General features: G+C 37.8%; 1 protein-coding gene across 2 annotated transcripts in view; it reads left to right on the top strand.

Annotated features, from left to right (window-relative positions):
* The first annotated feature begins 593 nt into the window (after positions 1 to 593).
* The window catches only part of LMBRD1 (LMBR1 domain containing 1), a 66886-nt gene continuing 45447 nt past the window's right edge, over positions 594 to 22032 (top strand). Inside the window, exons 1-6 of one of the 2 annotated variants that reach the window (XM_056487572.1) lie at positions 594 to 724; positions 1193 to 1369; positions 9337 to 9397; positions 16087 to 16184; positions 17169 to 17236; positions 21681 to 21769. In XM_056487572.1, coding sequence (XP_056343547.1) covers positions 665 to 724; positions 1193 to 1369; positions 9337 to 9397; positions 16087 to 16184; positions 17169 to 17236; positions 21681 to 21769 — 553 coding nt within the window. In that variant the 5' untranslated portion in view covers positions 594 to 664. The remainder of the gene's footprint in view (positions 725 to 1192; positions 1370 to 9336; positions 9398 to 16086; positions 16185 to 17168; positions 17237 to 21680; positions 21770 to 22032) is intronic. The other variant, XM_056487573.1, reaches the window with a different exon arrangement.

The following is a 22032-nucleotide window of genomic DNA, read 5'->3' as shown; positions in this document are numbered from 1 at the left end:
GAGGTTAAGGTGCCCGAGATGTGTCACGATCGCGGTTTAGCCGAGCCCGGGGCAGAGGCGCGGCGCTGCGGGGGTCCCGCTCCCCTCCCCGCACATCCCTGCGGGACCGGGACCGGGACCGGGAGCGGCCCCGCCCGCCCGCACGGCCCGCGCCCCTCCGGCGCCTCCGGGCGCTGCGGGCCACGCAGGGAGATAGATGGTTCACGTACTTTTACAGCAAGAAGCAACAACAAAAGGATTTCAAGTGCTTGATACTTCTTAGCGCACCTTTTACCTTCCCTCAAACCCCCTTCCTCCCCTCCCGCTGTCTCTAAGGCAGGAGTCCCTGCGGAGCGAGCGCTGCCCTGTCTCAGCCTCTAGGGCCCGGGTGGGAAGGACCGGCAAACCCTTCCTGGGAGCAGGGGGTGAGGACAGGTCCTCATGACTCCGACTGCCCCTCCCTGCCCCCGACGGCTGCGCTCCGCCGCGGCGGGGCCGGGCCGGGCCGGGGCTCCCGCCGCCCTCACTCGGCCGGGCCGGGCCGGGGCTCCCGCCGCCCTCACCCGTGCCCGCGGGCGGTGGCAGTGACGTCACGGGCGTGGGGCGGTTGCCGTGGAGACGCGAGCCCGCCCCGCTTTAAGCGCCGCCTCGGCGGGGTGGCCACACTGCCGTGACGGAAGCGAAGATGGCGGCGGCGGCGTCTGACCTGCTGACGGGATGGTGCCTCTTCGGCCTGGCGCTGCTGGTGAGAGGCGGCTCTCCGGGCCTGCGGCGGCCCCCTCACACATCCCTTCCCCTCCCCTTCCTTTCCCTGGGCTGCCTGCTGATCCCTCTTGGGCCGCTCGCTGCTCCGGTGCTGGGCATCCCGCCCGTGCCCCTGAGCCTGCCCCGGCTGCGAGCGCTTCCCTGCGGGTGCCTCGGCGGTGGTGCCGCAGGGCAGAGCCCAGCCCGGGGCTGGGAACGGGGGGCTGCCTTGCCCTCCTGCCCGGCGAGCCGCGCTGTTTGTGTTTGCGTGTTCCGCGTGTGAGCGCTGGTGGTGTTGCTCAAGCTGTTCTTCAGGACGAGTGACTTTAGTGTGGTCAGTGTAGCGCCGGTGCTGAGTGTTCAGGTTAAAGGTGTGTTGATGCTATGCCAGTACAGAGTCTAACATCAGTACCTATTTGCTGACATTGTTATTATACGACTCATAAGTATTTTTCCCTGTGTATTTCAGGCCATTCTGATTTTCTGCTGGGTTTATGTGCGCAAGTATCAGAGTCGGCGGGAAAGTGAAGTGATTTCTACCATAACAGCAATTTTTGCATTGGCCGTTGCTCTTATCACATCAGCACTCCTGCCAGTGGACATATTTTTGGTCTCATACATGAAAAATCCAAATGGTACATTTAAGGTATGGATTTTCAGAAATGGTAATTGCCTCTTCAAAACAAGCACGTATGTTTCAAAAGGGTGCTCTTGGGTTGTCAAAGTGTTTGAAACCAGTGCTAATACCTGTTTTACTTTTCTTAAATCTGGGTCCTAGTACTGTGCATGAAACACTCATATCTGATACTTGAACTGGATTTCAGTTTTGACTTCTTTCTCAGATGTTCTACTCATATCCAAATGCTTGTTCTTCTGTTGTATGTAAGAGTGAATTCACTGTCTTGAAGATATAAACAAATTGCTTAAGTGTTGCTTTTAAGTGTGTCATGATGGGGCATTGTAGAATAAAATTTGTTGTCTATTTTTTGTTCAAAAATAGACTGTGTTTCCCTTTTGTAACTTAGGATTATTTTAATTGTCTTTTTTGTCAGAAAAAAAATTGGTACGTGAACATGTAAGGATTTATCGAGTTTTACTGTGCTAATCTACCTATAACTTAAAGCCTGAATTGATAAGCATTTTGAAAGCTGCAGAAACTTAGTGGAAAGGAATGCAGTAGTATCACTTCTTGGCTGATAAAGCCTTAACTGAGCTACTGCATTTATAAACTGTAGGGGGTTGCTGTGCAAAATGAGTTCCTAATGAGATGCTGTCATCTGCTCTAAGCATTTCTGTAAGAGATCTTCTTAATGCTTCAAATATTAGTTTAATTTTCAAGAAGAGTTCTTGAAGGTGTTGGCCTGATGTCTTTGTGAGGATATTGTGAGTAACAAGAGGTCAAACTGGAGCATGTAGCTAATTTGAATAACAACTTACTTGGATTTGGAGCCTAGCTGGATTGATAGTAAAAGTTATGATCCTGAAACAAGTGATAGAGTGGGAGAAAGGTAAATGCCTGCAAACCAGACTGTATTCCTTTCCAGTCCTACTTCCAAACAAAGATATCAGTCTTACCAGATCTGTGTAATGATTCAAAACTAGCTTGCAGCTAATACAGCTTTTTGGCTGGTGCTTATATAAATTCAAGTTATGAGAAGCTTTTAGAATTGAGCTGTAATGTGTTTTTTGTCATCTGTATTGCTCAGGGTTAATACAGAATGAATTAAGCTGTTACTCAATGTGACTTGGAAAAGTTTGTGTTTTCAGACCTTGCTTGTTTGGAATTAAAGTCATTATAGAAGATGGAAGAGATTTTCATATGTCAGGGTTCTCACAATTCAGTGAAAATAATAATCTTAAATACATTGAGTCTGACTATCTAAAATAACCATGATGGAGCTAGGTCCAGCTAAAAAATGCACATTCAGTGGGTACTAAGCAGAATTCCCTGTTACAAGGAATCCTTTGTAGCTAATGTATACTTTGCCTGATTAGAAACAAACCTATGAGAACAGGTCATCAAAGGTGGTTATGCAGTCACTACAAATTTTTAATTAAGGAAATACAAGAAGTAAAAACAATACTATTTTTCATGGGCTAGAATTCCTTGTTAATGGACATATTCTGTGGTATGGTGAGGTGGGTAGATTCTGTTTAAAAGTTGTCCTGAGAGCAAGCTTTCATGCTTGTGGTAAAGGCTTTTTTTGTGAAGTACCTTTTTGCCTATGCTTTGGCAGCTTCTTTGTCCTGCTTACTTCCTAATGTGTGTAGACTTCTCATGGTTTGTTGAAACACAATTGCTCCCTACTGCCTTGAAGCATTCTTCTTTGTCTTGTAAGTCTCAGCTGAATTGAATTTCTAGCTTTGCAGGAATAACATGAGATCTGTTGACATTAATTTGATCCAAACACAGGTGTTGGAATTATGGCAGAGAAATATTAATGTGGCCTAAGTTGAGTGAATCTGAAATCAGTCAGAACCTACAAACCTATAGGTAAACACAGCTTTATTGATTCAGTATTTTCAGTTTAGGGATAATGTTGAGGTAGGAGGCTGACAGCATCTTAAATGCTGTCTTTCACAGGACTGGGAGTGGTGATACTGATGGTCCCTTCCAACTCGGCATTTTCTATGATTCTTCATTAATTAAAGCTTTTAAACTGTCCTCGGTAACATGCGCTTCTGTCCTGCTTTGCAAGTAGGATAGACTGAATTGTGTTTAGAATATTTCCTGAAAATTTTCTGGCCTTTCTCTGGACCATTCTTTCAAACCCAAGACTTCTAAGACCTTATAACTGCTGCTGGGGTCTGAAGGACTATGATTTGGGCAAGAAGAGCAACTCTGTTGCTTTGGATGGGCAGAGTGAGTTAAGTCTTTAGTCTTCTCAGTGACTTTTTGGGGGAGATCCAGGTAGCAGATGTCGATAATAGTCTCTGTAGACAAATTAGTAGCTCCATCAAAAAGCCTTCCAACCGGATGATTTCAGAGCTGATGCCAAAAGAGTAGTGGCTTTTATCCAGATTCTAAGTAAGAAGGTTTTTCTTTTGTATGTATGCTTTTCCTCTACCTCCTGTAATTCCTGGTATCAGTGTTAAAAGTGATGAGAAACAAGTGTGCTCATATTGAAAGAGGTAGTACATGTGGGCTTTCAGTTCACTTATAAAGTATCTGGCCCTACTGTCAGCTTGTAGATGTAGCTGAGGGTTTACAAGATGAATAAGCTTGTAGCAAACTTGTAGCAAAATATTATACTAACAGTGGAGGTTAAATTGAAGGCTTTGGTGGTGCAAAGTTCTCATTGTGAATTGTGTGTATTCTGTGACAAGGAAAAGTGGTATGTTCTAGCTGCAAGGCTTGGCTGAACTGTAATACCCAAGCAGGTTATCTTTCTCTGAAGGCTGTGAGTATTATGCTGCTTTCTGGAGGAATTCACTTTAAAGTGTTATGTAGCCGTTTTCCATCATGTGTTCTCAAGTACCTTCCTTGACAAGGGCTGTATGCTGTGCCTTGGTCAACCTTTGTTAACCTGAGGTTTTGTTCATTTCAACTGGACTGTTAAGATACTGTTTAAACATCTTTCAATTACTAAAAATTGTTTATGGTCAAAAAGTGGCTTGTAGCATTTAGCACATAGTGGTGTATCTCACCATTTGCAACTTATCAAATATTACCTTAAAGTTTTTATACTGAGTGAACTGAGCAGGTTTGGTATTGGCAAGTTTTGCACAGTAGTTACACAGCAGAATTCACTGCAACACCTCTTCTGGAAGGTGAGATTACTCATGGTACTGTTAAGTAGGAAAGGCGGCTTTTGGTTTAATACTAATAAAAACTTGAGTATTACCCTGTAAGTGTAGTCCTGATAATGTTCAACAGCACCACTTCAGCTCAAGAGTTTTGGCTGTGAGCACTGTCAGTGCTTTGGTTTGTTTCAAAGGTCTTCAAGTACATCCAGTTGCATCTGATCTGTTTGATCTGAAAACTTGGACTTGCAACAGGCACACAGGAACAGAAAACCTCACCATATCTTAAAAACGTAATATTGCTGCTGGATCCCAGGATCTCTGGGTCTGACCTACAAGTTCATAAATATTCAAAGCATAGTTGATGCTGTCTTGGAGCAGGCAGACTGCTTGAAACAAGGATACTCACTCACATCATTGTACTGTCTTTTTTTCCCTACTGTTCTAGCAGACAGCAGAAAAGGTGATGAAATATTTCCTTTCCTTTTTGAAATGTATGAATTCTTGCTACTATATGAAGTTAAAAGCCAGTGGCATTTCTTTCAGTCTGATTAAGACTGAATGTGTTGCAGGCCTTGGGTATCTGCATGAGGTGTTAGAAGTTATCCTCTTAATGATTCAAAGAGTAGCATCTGCTTAATGGGAGATACTTTTTGCAGACCGTTTAAGGTTTCTTGCATCTTCGGAGGGTGAGAGGGGAACAACTCATTATGTAGATGCTCAGAATACAAAACCACTAGAAAAGTCCAGAGGTTTTATTTTTAGGAAGGTGTTAACTGAGCAGTCATTATTGATTGTGATCATGCCTCCTTCCTGAGTAAGAATTACTAATTATGAAGCAATAATACTTGGCCAAAACATTGTTACTAGGCAGATGGAGCTGAGATCTGCATGTTTCTGGATGCTGCTTTCTATCTGGAAGTCAAAATCCCAGCACTGTCCCATTTTGAAGGTAACAGCTTGGAAGATCTGATATCTAGATATTAAATTTTTCATATCTAACGATGTTATGACTCAGTCTCCAGTCTTTCATACTGCATCTTCCTTTTGTTGCCTAAACTTTGGGAGAGGCTAATGAGAAGAATGAGTGCTTCATCTACATTTGATGAAACATCACAGATACTGGAACCTGTAATGTTGCATAACTTTAATCTCTGTTAAGGGACATTTGCAGAGAATGGGAGCTAGCTTTCCTGGGTACTCATGAATGTCTTGCAGGGTCTAGCAGTGACAGCGGAAATGTCAAATTTAATGGAGACAAAAGAATTAAATTCCTGGATGTTCCCTCATCAAAAAGGGTGGAAAGTCAGATTAACTTGCATTGGTTTGATTTGGGGAAGTTTTCTGTACAGTTTGAATAGTACTGTTCTCTTAAAGTATGTTAATGAGTCACTAACTGGACAGAGTTGCTGAGAGAAGAAAGACTCTGCTCAATGATTAATGCAGGAGCAAATCTTCAAAACTAATTTTCCATTAATATTATAAATTAATCTTCTAAGGGAGCTTTGCTTTGGATTTAGTGTCTAGATAAACGTAAATTGTCTTAGGCTGCTTTTTTACATCTTTACTTACATAGCAACATTTTACTAGAATATGTACTTTTTGCACTTGTTTTTAACATGATTTATTAAATATTAAATACTTAAGCATGAGAGTTTAGATATAGATCATGCTCATTGCACAAATTCTTGCGATTTGTGGTTTCCCTTGTCTTTTAATGCATTGGTACCGGTATTTTAAAGGTGATACATGCTTACTAAACTGCATGGAACAAGATGAAGTACAACACAACAGTGTGAATGCCTGAATTCTGCAGGTTCTAAGAGAATTTGTGGTAACATTTTGATCACCTTAAACTGTTTGTTGAAGGCAGTGTGAATTTTCACCTCCCTAACCTATTGTTCTTCTAAACCATTCGCTGTGTATACTGTAAGCTTGGGTTGTAATGGATGGAAAATAAATAGACTAGATCTAGAGGCTGTCCAAATGAGTTCTCAGCTGAGTCCTGGTTGAGTAAACTGAGTGCTAGTTGAGTAAACTATACCTAGCAGCTCAGTATTCAGCAGAGATGTTAAGACTGTCAGAGCTCTGATACTCATTGTGTTTTACAAGACAATGCTGCTGTCAGTAGCCTTTGAAACAGCTCAGATGAACTGGTTACTGCCTTTGAGTTGCTGATGGTGTCTGCATATGGATAATTTGCCAGTTAGAATTAAGTATTTTGCTTTTTAGTTTGAATGTGGGGCTTCAGCAGTGAATGAAAGTAGATGAACTAATTATGATATGCTATTAATTTGGCTTGCATTACGTATTCTTATGCAGAGTAATGCAGGGTTTGTATACTGAGGCAGATGTAAGTAATGGTGAAATGCACACGTGCAATTTGAGTTCTAGTGCAATATAGCAGCTCACCATTTTAAAATGGTGTCCTAGTATACTACTCTGGTCTTGTATGCAACTTAATTTGAAAAACAAAATGAAAAGCAATTGCAATATTTCAAGTTCTACATCTGTATTAAAAATGCTTTTCTGTAGCTGAAGGAGAAGCAGTACTTGGGCAGCTAAGCCATGTTATATTTCTCTTACTAGATACTTCTTCTGTACAGTGGCTATGCCTCTTAAACTTTGAGTCTTGCTGTTGCTTTTCTTGCTTGTTGGTTTTTGTGCATTTTAAATACCTCCATTGTTCATAGGAGGGACCTTTTTTTCCAAAAGCTACTTGGAATCAAGCAATGCAAACAGTCCAATTCAGTCTTGGTTTTCCCTTAGGCTTAATTAAAGTAAGCATTTTCTTAATATTTAACATGAGGCAATTTAAATGGTCTGTATGTGTTCTTTACTTATTGTAATCAGATTCTTTTGTGGTATGTATTTAATACAAATGCCTAGAAAATTCTTAGTTAAAATGCTGTTGGGTGTGAGCCTGGTAGTCTTCAAAGACTGAGCTTATTGTGTGCCTGACAGATACTTCAGGTGTTGTTTCTGCCCCATCTGCTAAAATATTTTTCATCCTTTCTTTTTGCTGATTAGATGTCAAAATGAATGTGTATTTTTCTACTCAAATTCCAGCTGGTTAATCTAATTCAGTTCATATAGTGAATTTTAAAAGCTTAATGTAAACTGACCTGGAAGTCTTAATATAGCAAGAAAAAGGAAGGGGGTGCTGATTTTCTGAGATAACAATAGAAAAGTTGTTCATGCTATGTCATCAAGCCCATATTCCAGAAGACTTTATGCAATTCTGAGAGAAATGATAAAACTAAGTGCAAAGTGTCATGAAGTCTTAATGGGAGCAGTGTTTAAGTAGTGTGTTTATTTTAATTTTCATATCTCCCTATTAGTTTGTGCATCTCTACAACTAAAAAGGGATTGATCTTATTGGTTTGAAGAAAGCCTGCATACAGAAGGGAAAAAGAACTTTGACCATACTGGATATTTTCTTTTTTTCCTTTTTTTTTTCTTTTTTAACCAATTCAGTTATGTTGGTGTTGTCTAACTTCTAAAGAATTCTGCTTCTGGATAACTACATGCTTGATCTTGACCACATAGAGGTTAGATCCCACAAAATTAAAACAATTTTGAAATATGCTTAAGCTGTACTGGCAGCATTGGGCCATTGTATTCAATCCCTGAGTGTCTGCCATCCATGATGTCATAAAATATTCAACTTCCTTAAATGAATAGTTCCTCCCTTGGAGGAAAGGGAGTGGGCACAAGAACTTCCCTTCAGCCATCTGGCTGACTGTAGTTTCTAACATAGTTAAGAGTTGTATTTTCACTTTCATTGCTTCTATTTTCTGGGCCATTCCCCAGGACTGAATAGTTCAGCTGCTTTTGCTCTTGTTCAAATAAGGGATATACATGCTCTTGGAATTTGACTTGTAAAATCAGATCCTGCTAAGTTGAGTGTTAATGTAATTCAAATCTTGGTCAAGCAAAAAGTGAAGTCCCATACTTCTCATAAAGATGATGATAGCTTAAATTGAATGTATTAACTAACAAAAACAGAAGTTAATGAATTATATAAAACTGAGCAGAGTAAAAAGTTTTCTTATTCTTATGACTAAGTATTGTTGTGTCTGTATGTGCAAATTTTACACAAAGCTTTTCTGTGATGTAAATAATTGTGTACATTTTGTAGTGGCCCATGGCACAAGGGAGCTGTTAAAACAAGGCTATGAAAGTGGTCAGAGATCTGGAACATGTCTTGTGTGAAGACAGTCTGAAAGAGTTGGGATTGTTTAGCATGGAGAGAGAAAGTTCTGGGGAAATGTTGTTGCAGCCTTTCAATATAGAGAGAGCTAATAAGAATGATGTGGAAACAATTTTGACGGGGCCTGCAGACATAGAAGAAAATGTAACAGCTTTAAATTGAGTGTAGATTTAGCCATGAAGAAGAAATTTATAGTGAAGTTGATGGTTCTCTGGAAAGGGGTTCCCAGAGGAGTTGTGGATGCCCATCACCTGAAGCATTCCAAGGTCAGGTTGAAAGAGGTTTTGAGCAGTCTGACCTCATGAAAGGTGTTTCTGCTCATGGCAGGAGGGATGGACTAGGTGATCTTTGAAGGTCCCTTTCAATTCGGACCATTCTATGATTATCTTCAGAGACTCTTATAAAGATATCATGGGAATTAGCAAAACAAAAGTGGAAGCTGCCAAAACTAGTTAATGGTCCTTTGGGTCTAAAATCTTCCTTTTGTCCTATACTTATTCCTGTTTGCCTGGTGATTTTCACTATTGCTAGCACTCTAGCATGGAAATCTTTAGAAGTAGCGTTTTTCTTTCTCCCTCTGTTTGTGTCCTTTAATAGTTGATTCTCATGTAGTCTTACTACATTTGATAGTAAATGCTTCTATCCTTTATTGCTAGGTCTGGGCTGATGCTAATGTTTCAAGGCAAATTGAAGATACTGTACTTTATGGATATTACAGTAAGTATTTTAGCTTTTTTTTCGTTTTCAAGTAATATGATCTTTAAGTGAAATAATGAAATTTTTAGAGGTCATACTGGGTTATCCCTTTTTGGTTAAATAAGAGTTTTATACTTGGTGCCCTTCAGAGAATATTTTTTATCTTCAAGAGCCCCCTAAAATGCAAATATACCGAAGCCAGTTCATGAAAAGGCTCATGGTTTCTGTTATGTAGTCTGTGGTTCACATGTTTCCTGTGTGTGTTAGTGGTCCCTTAAGGGAAACACATGATTTTGCTGTAACTTTTATGGCACTTAACATATGCAGCAGTGTGAAACTTGTCTACCATATGAAAAAAAAAACCCTATAAAGTTCATGCAACCATGAGTGCAACACTTTTAAGTGTTCAGATTCAGCAACTTACCCTGTTCCAAGTAACAGTTACTGTGGAGGAGCATAAAGGAGTTGATTCAAAAGTGGTACTCCTACATAAAACTGAAATTTTAAAAAGTGACTGAAATAACTGTTCACCAAAACTCTGCATAGTCTTATAGCAGTTTTTTAGTGGTCCTTACAAAACTTATGAGTTTTTTGACTGATGGGTCTATGTAATGGGTTTAGATGTGTGCTCAGCACAGTCTGAGTGAAATGTGTCTTTCAGTTAATGTGCAAACTCAGAGATGGTTGCCTGCTTTTGGTCACATTTCTGAAGAATTTGAGTTCTTTCTCTTAGATTGTGATTCTTCTTTAGATCAGGAATTGATTTCAAATAGTGGATTTATTTTGCTGAATTGCAGATTAATTATTGACTGCCATTAATAATGATAAACTAGAATAGGCTTCACTCAGCATAAAAACGAATAGTCAAAAGTAGTAAGAAGACTTCTCTGCTTTCAGAAAGGATCTTTTAACCTTCACTTTATAATAGTGGAATTGATTTGTATTGGCTTTCTATTCTTTGTAGTTTGCCAAAGTCTTGTTTAACAAGCTAAATCTTTCACAGCTCATAAGGTGGAATAATCTTCAAGCTCTTCCATGGAAAAGCTTAAACACTGTTAGTTATCGATTTGTGAGATTTGATTGATGAAAGAATTTCTATAAGGTGTTTTGGCAGGAAGAGTGTTTTGATAAATCTTGAACTAATTTTTTGAAAAGGATTTAGATTTAAATTGGGAAAACTGCTTTTGTTTTTGGCATTTCTGGACAGGTCTTCTTGTAACACTGTAGGACAAATGTCTTGTTTCATAGCATATCCTCCAGATGGTGGTAGAGATTTAAATATGGTTTTAAAATACTTTTGTCTTGTCATCTTAATTTGAGTAAGTAAATTTTTCATAACTAGTTTTATAACTAGAGCTACATTGAAGTGAACAATAATAGCAACTCATTTTTCAGAAGGCTCCAAAAATCATATATAAAACCACAATGCCTCCCTTACATCATCTAGCCCCCTTCTGCTGTTGCCCAGCACAGTGACACAATAGCTGAGAACAAGAAAGTTAAGCAACTCTTGCATTGTAATACTACTCAGCTTTTTTTTTTTCTATCTCCCTAAGAAAGTATTTGGTCAAGGCTTTTTTTTACAGGCAAGATGAGCAGAAGTGAGGTACCCTTTTGTACTTAAGAACATGAATGCCAGTATTTACTTGTGTCTTTAGGAAACTGAGAGATAACTATATAGATCCTACTTGACTCCCCTAGTTGTATTGATGATTTATGGTATTAATAATGTGCACTTAGGTCATTGTCCTTCAATCCAAGCCACTTGTAATTGTAGCAAGAATGTTGAGTCTATGGTTTAACTAATATTTTAGGATATTAATCATTACTTTGCTGATAAACTTTTACTGATAAAGCTGTAACTGAATATAGAAAAGCTTTTTTTTATTTTTGCATAGTTGCTAGCCCCCATGAAAAATGTTCTGTTTCTCATACCCACCTGGTTTCTTGGCTAGAATGATACAAAAGTAGAAGGAGTTTGTAGTAGTAGAATGGTAAATAAGGTACCTCTCAGAGTGAAGCTTGAAATAGCTGTATCTTGAAGTGGGATTTCAGCAGCCTAAAAGCTTTTCTTAGGAAACCAATCTAATAATTGCTTTGAAGCCATAGCAGCTTAGTGTGCTACTATTTCTAAACCCAACTGTAATAGAACATACCTCACAGTACTTGAGTGAACAATGATCAATGGTTGGCAAATGCTCTGAAAAAGCATGTCAGTTTGTTTGGAAGGAAAACTCTTTTCAGAAAGTGTTATAATTGAAAACTGTCCAACGTGGTTTTCTTTATATCACAAAGAAAGAGGCTGAAACAATTGACAGTAAGCTAGAGGTGTTGTGTAGCTCTTCCTCTAGTAAGTAAATCTACCTTGTGGAGTCACCTTGATGTTCAGTGTCCTTTGATGAAGTTTTGTGAATGGTGAAAGGATATTTATTATTGGTAGATTCCAGTCTTGTGAAATAGACCAAGATTTTTACTTGCATGGGAATCACTTGGATGACTCCCAGCTACAGTATGGAAAGGACTGTCTGCTATATTTTATGGGATCTCTTCACATGTGCTTTGAAGTCCATGCTAAACTTTAGATTTTCCAATTGCTTTTTAAGTCAGCAGTAGTATGGTGATTCCTAAGGAAAAGTTTTTTTTGAGTAAGAATTTATCCAAAAGCGTAAGTGATATTATTTGGATGATTTTTACATGGAGTTTTGTCTGCTTACTGCAGACAATGTTTGGTAAGTACTGCAGACAATGCAGAATGTTTGGTAAGTCAGTGACATTGAGTCATCGACGCAAGATTTTGGGTTTCTAGGATCTAAGCGCAAGTCATATACTTAATGTTTTTGTAGTCTGGTTCTGGGAGAAGCCATTCTAAGTACTGTGAGAGATCCATAGCTGTACTTGACAAACACTGTGGAGTTACATCTACAGAAACTCTCCTAATTAGTGTAATTTTTCTGGCAGCAATGTGCTAGGACATAAATTGAAAGTCTGTCAGCATTTAAACTTACTGTGAATTGCTTCAAACAAGTATCTGACTTGAATTTCTCTACTGTTTTGTGTTCCGTAACTTCCACTTGGGAATACAAAAGATTTCTTCTTCCAGCCTTGAAGAAGCCTTATTTTGAAACATTTTTCATGGTTTATAGGAATAACATATTTGGGAAGAAAGACTGATCATAAGTTTCTGGAACTAGCTAGTGACTTCTTAGCAGAAAAAGTGAGGGAGTATATAACAAATCATTGTTTAAAGCAACTTGGTAATTTTAATGTTAGGTAATGCCTTAGTATATTATGCCATCTGGAAAAGCAAATTTTGTCATGTAAAACTTCTGATGATAGAATGTTCTTGAGCCCGTTATAGTGTCTTAAAAGGATTTGTGGCAATACTGATCCTTGACTGTCACCTAGAAACCTTTCTAGTTGGAAACCTTTCTAGAGGGGAAAAAAAAACCCAACAAGTCAAAACATAACATAGTAGTCTTCAAGTAATAACATGTTATTACTTGGAGACTACGAGGTGTAACTTTCTCATACTTAGTGTTTTTGTATTTATGTGGTGCAAATCAGCAGGAGTACCTTGAGATAAGAGTTGTCTCTAAGGAACAACTTTGCAGCAGACAAACTTTACAGAGGAGTTCATGCTGAAGATTCCCTAGACTATGGCAGGAAACACTTTTGTACTGGCCATATAGTGAACCATACTTCCAATGGTAGTGCTTCAAGGTTCTGATACAACCCAGAAAAATGTTTTGAAACAAAGTTGAACCTCTGAACTAAAACAAAGAACAGGCCCTGGAGGCTGAGACATGTGTTATGCCACAAGGTCACAGGGGAGTTAGGAGGGAGTATCTTTGTCACTCTGTTGATTGACTGCTGCTGTAAGACCTTTGCTTTTGAAGGTTAACTTTTCGTGGAATAAACAGCCCTTTTATTGGGTAGAACAGCAGGCAATTAGAAGCTTGCGCTCAGGTAAGTAGAGTGTATGGTCTGATGAAATATGCTGCATTGCCCTTTTCATGATTTCTGAAAATTACAATTCAAAAGGCAGATGGTCATTTCCCTGTCTTTTTGATAGGCACTTGGGCAAATCTGTTAAAGTTACATAGAACCATTAGAAAGGACCTGTCAAGATCCTGAAATCCAAGTTCTGTCCCTGTGCAGAACACCCAAATAATCATACCATGTAAATGTAAAGAATCACACACCTGAAGGAATTGTCCTAAGAACACTTCTTGAAATCTGTCAGGCATGGTGCTGTGACCACTTCCCTAGGGAGCTTGTTCCAGTGCCCAGCCATCCTCTGGGTGAAGAACCTTTTTTGATATTCAACCTAAACCTCCCCTGACAGCGCTTCAGGCCATTCCCTTGGATCCTGTCACTGGTCACCAGAGTAAAGAGATCAGGACCTTCCCTTCCACTTCTCCTCATGAGACTGTTGAACACCACGGTGAGGTCTCCCTTCAGTTGCCTTTAGGCTGAACAGACCAAGTGAGCTCAGCCACTCCTCATCTGGCTTCTGTAGTAAAATAGCAAGCGCGATCTTTTGCTTCAACTATGTGAGTTATAAATTTCATTTTCAATTCTTAGTAAAAAAATCCTCACAGGCAGTTTAAAACCACTGGTCATGTAAACAAAAAGATCTGTCTTAGAATTATTTTCTTGGGAAAAGCAAATCCAAAGCTGCCTTTTTTCTGTGCTAGTTGTGTAAAATTACTGCAAGGTAGTTTTTCAAGTTTTTCAACAGAGCAAATTGCACAGGTTTTGCAATTTTAAGTGTAGATTGGAGTTTATACTACTGCATGTTTCTAACACTGTGTGCAATACTTGAAGATCTGTTAATATGTGTTTCTCTAGCAGTTTGACAGCAGATAAGATACTTAAAGGTTGGATCTTGCAGTTTTTTTCCAACCTGAATGATTCTTTGTAAATAAAGTTACCCTACAGTTCAGAGTCTCTTTAATCAATGTTTTTGTCTTTATGCCCTTGGAAGAAACATGGATCACAGTCTCATTATGTAATGAGCTAAGGGCATACCTCATGAGTGAAGTATGCTGAATTCAATGTAGTACAACTTGGAAGTGAGGATTTTCTGTGCTTGTGGTGACCTCTATGGGCTGATTATTCTGATCTTGGACTAATGATGTGTGTAACTTGCCTAATTTACTGGCCCATTGTGATATGGATTTAGGACTAGTCTAAGAAAATAGATTATAGATAGGCTTGATTTCTGAAAGCATTCACAATATTTAAGTAGTATGACTACTGCTCTAGAGGGTGTAGGGAGGTTTTTTTTTAAAGTTTGAGGTTTCAAGGTGTTTTACAGCTCTGAATGTTTTGCTTTTGGCAAATGTGGGTTCATGAGCTGAGAACTTGTTTCTCTTGCATTGCCATACTAACTCAACACAATAAACAGTAGATACCTTTAAAACTTAGAATTCTTTCTTTAGAAAAATACTTCAATTTATATATAATTAGTGATTGATATTTAGATTCTAGGTGTTGATACTTTATTTGGCTTCTATACCAACTTCAGGAAAAAATGCTGAGGTAGATTTCTTTGGAGCTTGTGGGCACTGTGAGGAGTGCTCTAGCCAAGATAAGAGGTCACAAACTTAAACTGAGAATGAATCTATTAATGGAAAAGTGTTAATTACATATATATGTGTGTATGGAAATTAGTCATGCAAAATGGGACAGAGATGAAAAATAGCCAAAGATAACAGGACTTATGTGGTCCTGAGTACTTTTACTTATTCCTTCAAAGGTGCAATTGTGTGCTGGCAAAAGCAGTAGTTTTGTAGCACTTCTGACATTTTGAAGGCTTGGTAAACTATTCCAGGATACTTTTTTTGTGAGGTGCAAATACTGTAACATACTGCTTCGCAGTTTTAATTTTCCTAATGGACTTCTACAATGTTCATAGTATAAGATAATATGGAATATTAAAAGATTTTCCTAAATAATCATGTTCTAAAGCATGTTCAACTTATAATACCAAAAGCTGAACATTTAAACTCTAAATTCTCTACCTGAAATTATTTTTTTCATACCACTGCCTAATCATTCCATTGATTTTGACCAAGTGTCTTATTATCTTCAAAACTTGACAGTATTTGTAAAGACCTGTGTTAAACCTTTTAGTTTCTTATGATCACCTATGTATCAAAGTGACATGACAGTATGACTTTTGTTTTAGTGGCTATTCAGTTAAATATGTGTTGCAATCTCTAATTAGTCCTTTTTCTAAAAAGGGAGCATAGAGTGATAATAGTAGCAATCATGTCTTTCATCCATTATGTACTTATGTTAATAGTAGAATCTGATACTGATTCCAGTGATCAAAAGTAGCTTTAAATGAGTTTAATTTGATATGCATTTTTTGAACAACAGTTATTGGATGGCTTAGTTTGCTTTCATTCACTATGCTTTAAGCTAGTGTGCTAGTATTGTATATCACTTGCATATAGTCTTTTGTTTTTGCTGAGTTGAAGGTGGATCTGAAATTCTTAGCCTAAAAGGGTTCATTTTAAAGTCCTTTGGAGTTCATGAAGCAGTAATAGTTTGTGTGCTGGCTAGTGAATTTTACTAACTTTTCAATGTTTGAGATTAAGAGCTAGAATGAGAGGAAATGACTGTCTTAGTCTTTCATTTGAATTACTATGTAGTAAATGAAGTGCCAATGTGACTGTATCGCCATTTATTCTTCCTCCTAGCACTGTACTCGATCATTCTGTTCTGTGTCTTTCTGTGGATTCCCTTTGTCTATTTCTATTACGAGGAGAAGGAAGAAGATGATGGCAACACATGCTCAGTAAGTTTACTCTAGCAAATGCAGCAAGCAATGAAAAGGCAAATGACTATAGCCAAAATATGAAATCAAGAGTTTTTTAACTTAGAAATGGTATTAGCATTGTTATATTTAAGTATATTATTAAATAGAAATATAATAGGTCCATATAGAAATACATAGTTCCATAGAAATCCTGGAGCAGCTCTTAGTAAGTCACAGTCTGACATTGTCTAGTCTAAGCACTGTAGTCTCACATGAAATGAAACTTTAGTGGGATAAGTAATTAATTTTTTCATTAATTATTTCAACTTTCTAAAATTGTTTTGAGCAAGGTTTCTTACACAGGAAGTTAAAACTTCTTATGTGAGACTTTCCATAGAATAACAACCATATATAGTGACAGCATTTAAAGTAGAGAAGAGGAAGATTGTTCTGATTCTGAAATAGGACTCAAATTTAATGTCTTTCTGCTGTAGTGTTTGCGTTTTTTCTTGAAGTAGGCAGTAGTAATTTACCTGAAGCTAACATGTTTACTTTTGTAATGCACTGACTTGAGACTTCCCAGAGAACACAGTAACTGCATCCTAGTAAGGTGCTATGTTTCAAATGAAAATACTTCTCTAAAGAATCTTCTAATCAATTAATCATGACTTGTTTCCCTTCAGTTTAGTTGTAACCTTAACATAAGACTTTTAATAATAGCTGTAATATAAAGTATTAGTAGAATTTTCTTTGAGTGTATTTGCACTGAATATATCCAGGCTTCCAGCCACACCTGCTCAAATGCATAGCTTATGGTGGAAGCAGAATTCCATGTCATTGCTCACAGTTCTCAAGCTGAGACTCTTCAAGAATGCCTGCTTGTTACTTACATATAAAACTACTCATATTTTTTATGGAGGCTTTTTGTAGAATACATATTATGCTAAGAATACTTTTCCATAGTTTGCACAAATCCCTTTATATTAATTTTGTCAATATATTAACTTTCTCTTTAATATTCAGCAGGTTAAAACTGCACTCAAATACACTCTGGGATTCATCACGATTTGTGCAGTTCTTCTGTTAATTGGGTAAGTATTTGTATTGAGCACTGTTCCATGCGAGATTTTTATTTATCAGAGTTCTGTTCTGTGATTCTAAGAGGTAAGTTATGATGCACGCAATCTCTATAATCAACATTAGCTTAATCACTAATAGGGCTTAAGTATCCTAAGAGTTATGTACCTGAAAGTAAGAGTTTAACTGGAAGATAAAATGGCTTGCTTAATTGTGGAGGTACTTTTGCTTCCAAGCTGATGCAGTGTGAATCGATATCAAGGACATGGTGGCTTTGACACAACTACCTTAATGCTTCAGTGTATAACAGGGAGTAGAAAAATTTGTCCTCATCCATGTTCTTCAAATAGATTTTGCCTTTCTCAAGTGCTTTTTCTGAAATGGCAATTGCAAAATAGCTTTCTGAGAAAATGATTAGATGTTATGGGCTTATACTTTCCTAAATGGAAGTGCTGTCTGAAGAATATAAGTGTAGTGTGGGGTTATACTTGACTTAATTGTGCCTTGTATGATAGACCTTTTGCTGGCATTTATTTAAAATGCAAATGTTTCTGGAGTGAGTAACCTGTTTGCAGCAAGTACTGTTGTTATCAAACTCCAAGTAGTAGCAGAAAATTGATTTCACATCACCATTTAGCATGACATGCACACCAATTCTGAATCTTTATAATGTCTGCTGTGTCATAATCTTTTTAGCATTTTGACTGCAGCAATAAAGTTGGTGAAAACTGCAAAATGTATGCTAAAATGATCCATAACAAAGTATTGGAGCATGAAGTAGAAACTAGAGTGAAATTATTGCTTCTAGTTGTGTACCATTTTACTGGAATATTGTTTTAGTTTTGATAAAAGTTAAAGGTACATTTCTGTATGTATCTTGTCCTTTTAAGTGAAAGTAAGGTATTTGCTCTTATAAGAGATGGTAGGAGTTTATTACCTTAATCATTGTCTAGAAATATTTCTAAAATTTCTGGCAAAAGATGTTTGACCCACATCAAAGGTATAGATAGATGCATTGTATAACACATCCAGTTTAGAACTGTTTGTAGTGTCTCTAGTAGGTGTCAGCTGAATCCTCAGTAGCTGTAAGCATGTCCATTCCTCGCTTGGAGTAATATAGAAAAAGGTAATTCTTGTATTTCCCCTTTAAGTGAAAATGCAGGATTCCCTTCAAGGGGAAAATGTTCAAGGGAAAAGGCTGAGTTGTGGAGGCAATTGAGGTGACTGTGCTGAAGAAAAATGTCAACTCTATTTCTAATATAGTTATATATATAGATTAAGTAGCATCAAGAGTTTATGTATATGCTTTTTCTGAAGAAGTTACCTGTCTCAGTCAGCTGTTATCATAGCAAGGATAGGGTGTGGCCACAGAAGTCCAGTGTGATCAGAAAGAGATTAATATGTTGGAGCTGAAGTTTCTAGATGAGTGGTTTGACTGAATGTGGTAGTGAAAACTAGTCTTGCACTAGCAGGGGATTCTCTCACTGGTGGTTAGGATCACAGTAATGTTAAAACTGGACTCTTATGTACTGGGTTTGACTCTAGGTGTCTAGGCTTAATGGACTAGAGTGCTCTTCCACATAGGTTGAGAGTGGGAGGGGTTGGAATATTTCCTGTTAAATGCCTAACAAATAGTCTTTCTTCCTGTGCTTACATGTCTTATAGCTGGACAACCTCTGTTCTGATTGGTTTAGGAAGTAATCTGTATGATGAAAACAGGTCAATCAATAGTTTTAAAGGTCTATATAAGAAGGGTTTTTTGCCTCTTCTCTGGTCAGCAGTCCTCAAATGATTTATTAAAGCTATATTAAGCTCAAAGTTCGAGTGTCTTATTCTTGCCAGGATGTTGCCCTTGCTCCACTATATTTTGGGAACAAATCTGTTTTGTGCTACATAGTCTTGGAGGTTTTTCTGACTTGATAACACAGCTCAGTGAGGAGGATGTTACTGTCCAACTTGTTATCAGGAGTAGTGTTTGTACCTCTTACTTTACTTGTCTGTTACAAAACAGTTGTCTGGCAAGAAATGTGCATTTAAGTGTCTGTAACACTTAAATCCTCTGCACGCAGGTAACTTGATGCCATTAAAAGCAAAGTGTAGGGCAGATTTATACTGGGATGCTCGGAACTAGTTTTTACTTGTCATACCTTTCCCTTCCAATAAGCTATGTACTTGTACTTTCTCCAAATGTTATGTGCTTGTTAAGGTGCTTGAGATACTGCAATCTACATTAAGGCACTCTCAAGCAGTCTAGTATGAAATAAAAGGTTGTTTTTTAGGTTAATGGATGTTTGATTCCAAAATGCATGCTTCCCTGACTGTCAGTGTTTTGAATTAAACTGGTTACCTTAAATTTTCTAGAACCATTAGCTCTTAAAAAGCTATGAATATATCTAATTATCCTATAAATAGTTATGCAAATTATATCACAGCAGAACTCACTTAAGGAAATGAGTCTACATCTGGTGTGTTGGAAAATAATTTCCTAAGTATGACAGTTAATGACACTCTGATTTAAGGATCAAACTTGACCCATCTACACTTTTGTATCAGCCTTGCCAAAAGTGAATCGTTTTAAACTGCTTGTCTTGCATTTACTTTCCTTGTTCTGCAACCTAGATATTGATCTAGGTTTTAATCACAATTTACCCAGGATGTGTTTTGAGCAGCATAGCAATTTGCTTCTATTCTTAAAATTACCACAGTTTAATAATTTGATTTGTGTCCAGAACTCCAAGTGTCAGACATCACAGCTCAGCTGTTTTGTTTGCTTACATTTCCTAAATTTATAACTCCTGTGTTCTTTTCTGGGGACTTGGTGCATGGAACTTGAGCAGAATCAGATGTCCATCTCCATCAGTCAAGGTTTATCTGAGTAGTAATTTAAGAGTATAATGTATTCAGGAGCCCTGCACTGATTGTCCTTTGACATGCTGGTTGTAGGTAGTTTCAGCAAAAAACAAGACAAAAAGGATACTTTTGTTCTCAGGGGGAAGAAAGCAAGCAAGGTATAAATAACCTAAAGCGTACTTCCATCTTGTTTGCTCCCTCTATGTGGTCTACAAATAGCAAATCCATAGTTGTGCTAAAATAAAAAGGACTTGACCTTAGTTATGTTCGCAGAGTCTCCTTTATTAACCATTTTTAGCAAATAAACCTGCAGTTATTTCTTTCTATCATTTGTTCGTAGAAATATTGCCAACTTGGTTTTAATACCTGTGTCTTCATTTTGTCTGGATGCTGTTTTACAGGAAGAATTGCTACTGGAGGCAGATACAAGAACTAAATCCTAAGTCAACAAGCATGAGTCAACTTGAGCAAATTCTATAGCCCTCAATCTGCCTCTTGCACAGTCAAGAAGCTTTTTTTAGAAATTAAAATCTTGACTTTTAAAGTGTCAGCTTGTTTTTTTGGCAGACTATCAGTTTGATTTTGATGTGATGATTATATGTGCACACAGTTGGTTTAGCCCTAACCTTTGAAACAAAAGCATATATTTTGTACTTTAGGTTTGAGACTACTCCGGGAATGTATGTATTTGTTTGGGACTTCAAGCAAGAGTCTAATTATGTAGTCTTTGTCATTCAAGTCCAAATGATGCTTGTGAACATTCTTTATGGACTTAGGTTTGAGTTCTTTCATTCTTTGCCTAAAGTGTTTCCCTTCAAATCTGTCTTCCTTGTGACTTGTAGACATTCTATTTCATGTCTCAAAGCTCTGGTTTTCAGTGTTTTTTTGGTATGGAGGTACTATTTTTTGAGGTATTGCAACCTCAGCTGTTTTGTCTGTAGAAGTACTGTAGAGTTTTTATTATTAGTTGAGTTTAGATGGTGAACCTGACAACAGGGAGATTTCAGCTAGGTGACTTTTACCTGACATTGTTCTCTGAGCATTCTTTGCTAGTCTGCTTATTGGAGGAACAAAAAAAACTTAATTAACTTCTCTGCAGCTCACTTGTCTCCAACTACAGAACAAAGAATGGAATGGAACAGATGTGCTTAGTTGCAATGATGGAAGGTGAACATGTCCCTTTATATTTTAATGCTTGTTTGAGAAATCATTAATTATTTTATTTTAGCTTTTGGAAGGGTATATTTATATGAGAATTTGTCTCAATTGATTCTTAAGGTTTATTTACTCCTCTGCATATGTATAAAATCAAGATAGTAAATCATATTAATATGTCTTTTAGTGATACTTGAGTGTAGGGTCTTTACCACTTTTAGGACTGGTAAATAGACAATCACTTGTTCATTGACCTCAGACCTGACTGTACACACACATACATGTACTCTGCTGATCTAAGTGCAGGATTTGAGGAGGATGTGAATAAAGTGAAACACTGCCTTTTCTTCTGGAATGAATGCATTTCTATTTTCTTAATTTGGAAGTAGAATTCTTGTATTTCACTGATTAGGGTAAGAAAGACTTTTTTTTTTTTTTTCCCCTGTATTATAGGGCTTTTGTTCCTTTGGATATTCCCAACAAGAAGAATTCCACAGAGTGGGAGAAAGTGAAGCTCCTGTTTGAAGAATTTGGAAGTAGTCGTAAGTTTGAGATTTCTTCTGAGCTTTTCATGAGTTGATACTCTACTAACCTCTGCCACTTGTTCATTGACTGAACAAGATAATTAAATTCCTTGGTGGCAATTTTCTAACTTTTCTCTGACTGCTTATGTACAGTGAATCTTTACAATAAGACTGTTCTTCCTGTTCAGAGAAGAACAAAAATTAGAACTGTCCTGAAAGCAGACACTGCTAGCATCTCCTCTCTGTGCTTTAAATACAAGTTGCCATTTGACAGCAAGGAC

The sequence above is a fragment of the Oenanthe melanoleuca genome, chromosome 3 (assembly GCF_029582105.1).
Source record: "Oenanthe melanoleuca isolate GR-GAL-2019-014 chromosome 3, OMel1.0, whole genome shotgun sequence".
In the NCBI taxonomy this organism is placed as follows: Eukaryota; Metazoa; Chordata; class Aves; order Passeriformes; family Muscicapidae; genus Oenanthe; species Oenanthe melanoleuca.
Note: the sequence above shows the minus strand (reverse complement) of the source record. Positions and strands in the feature narration are given on the sequence as shown.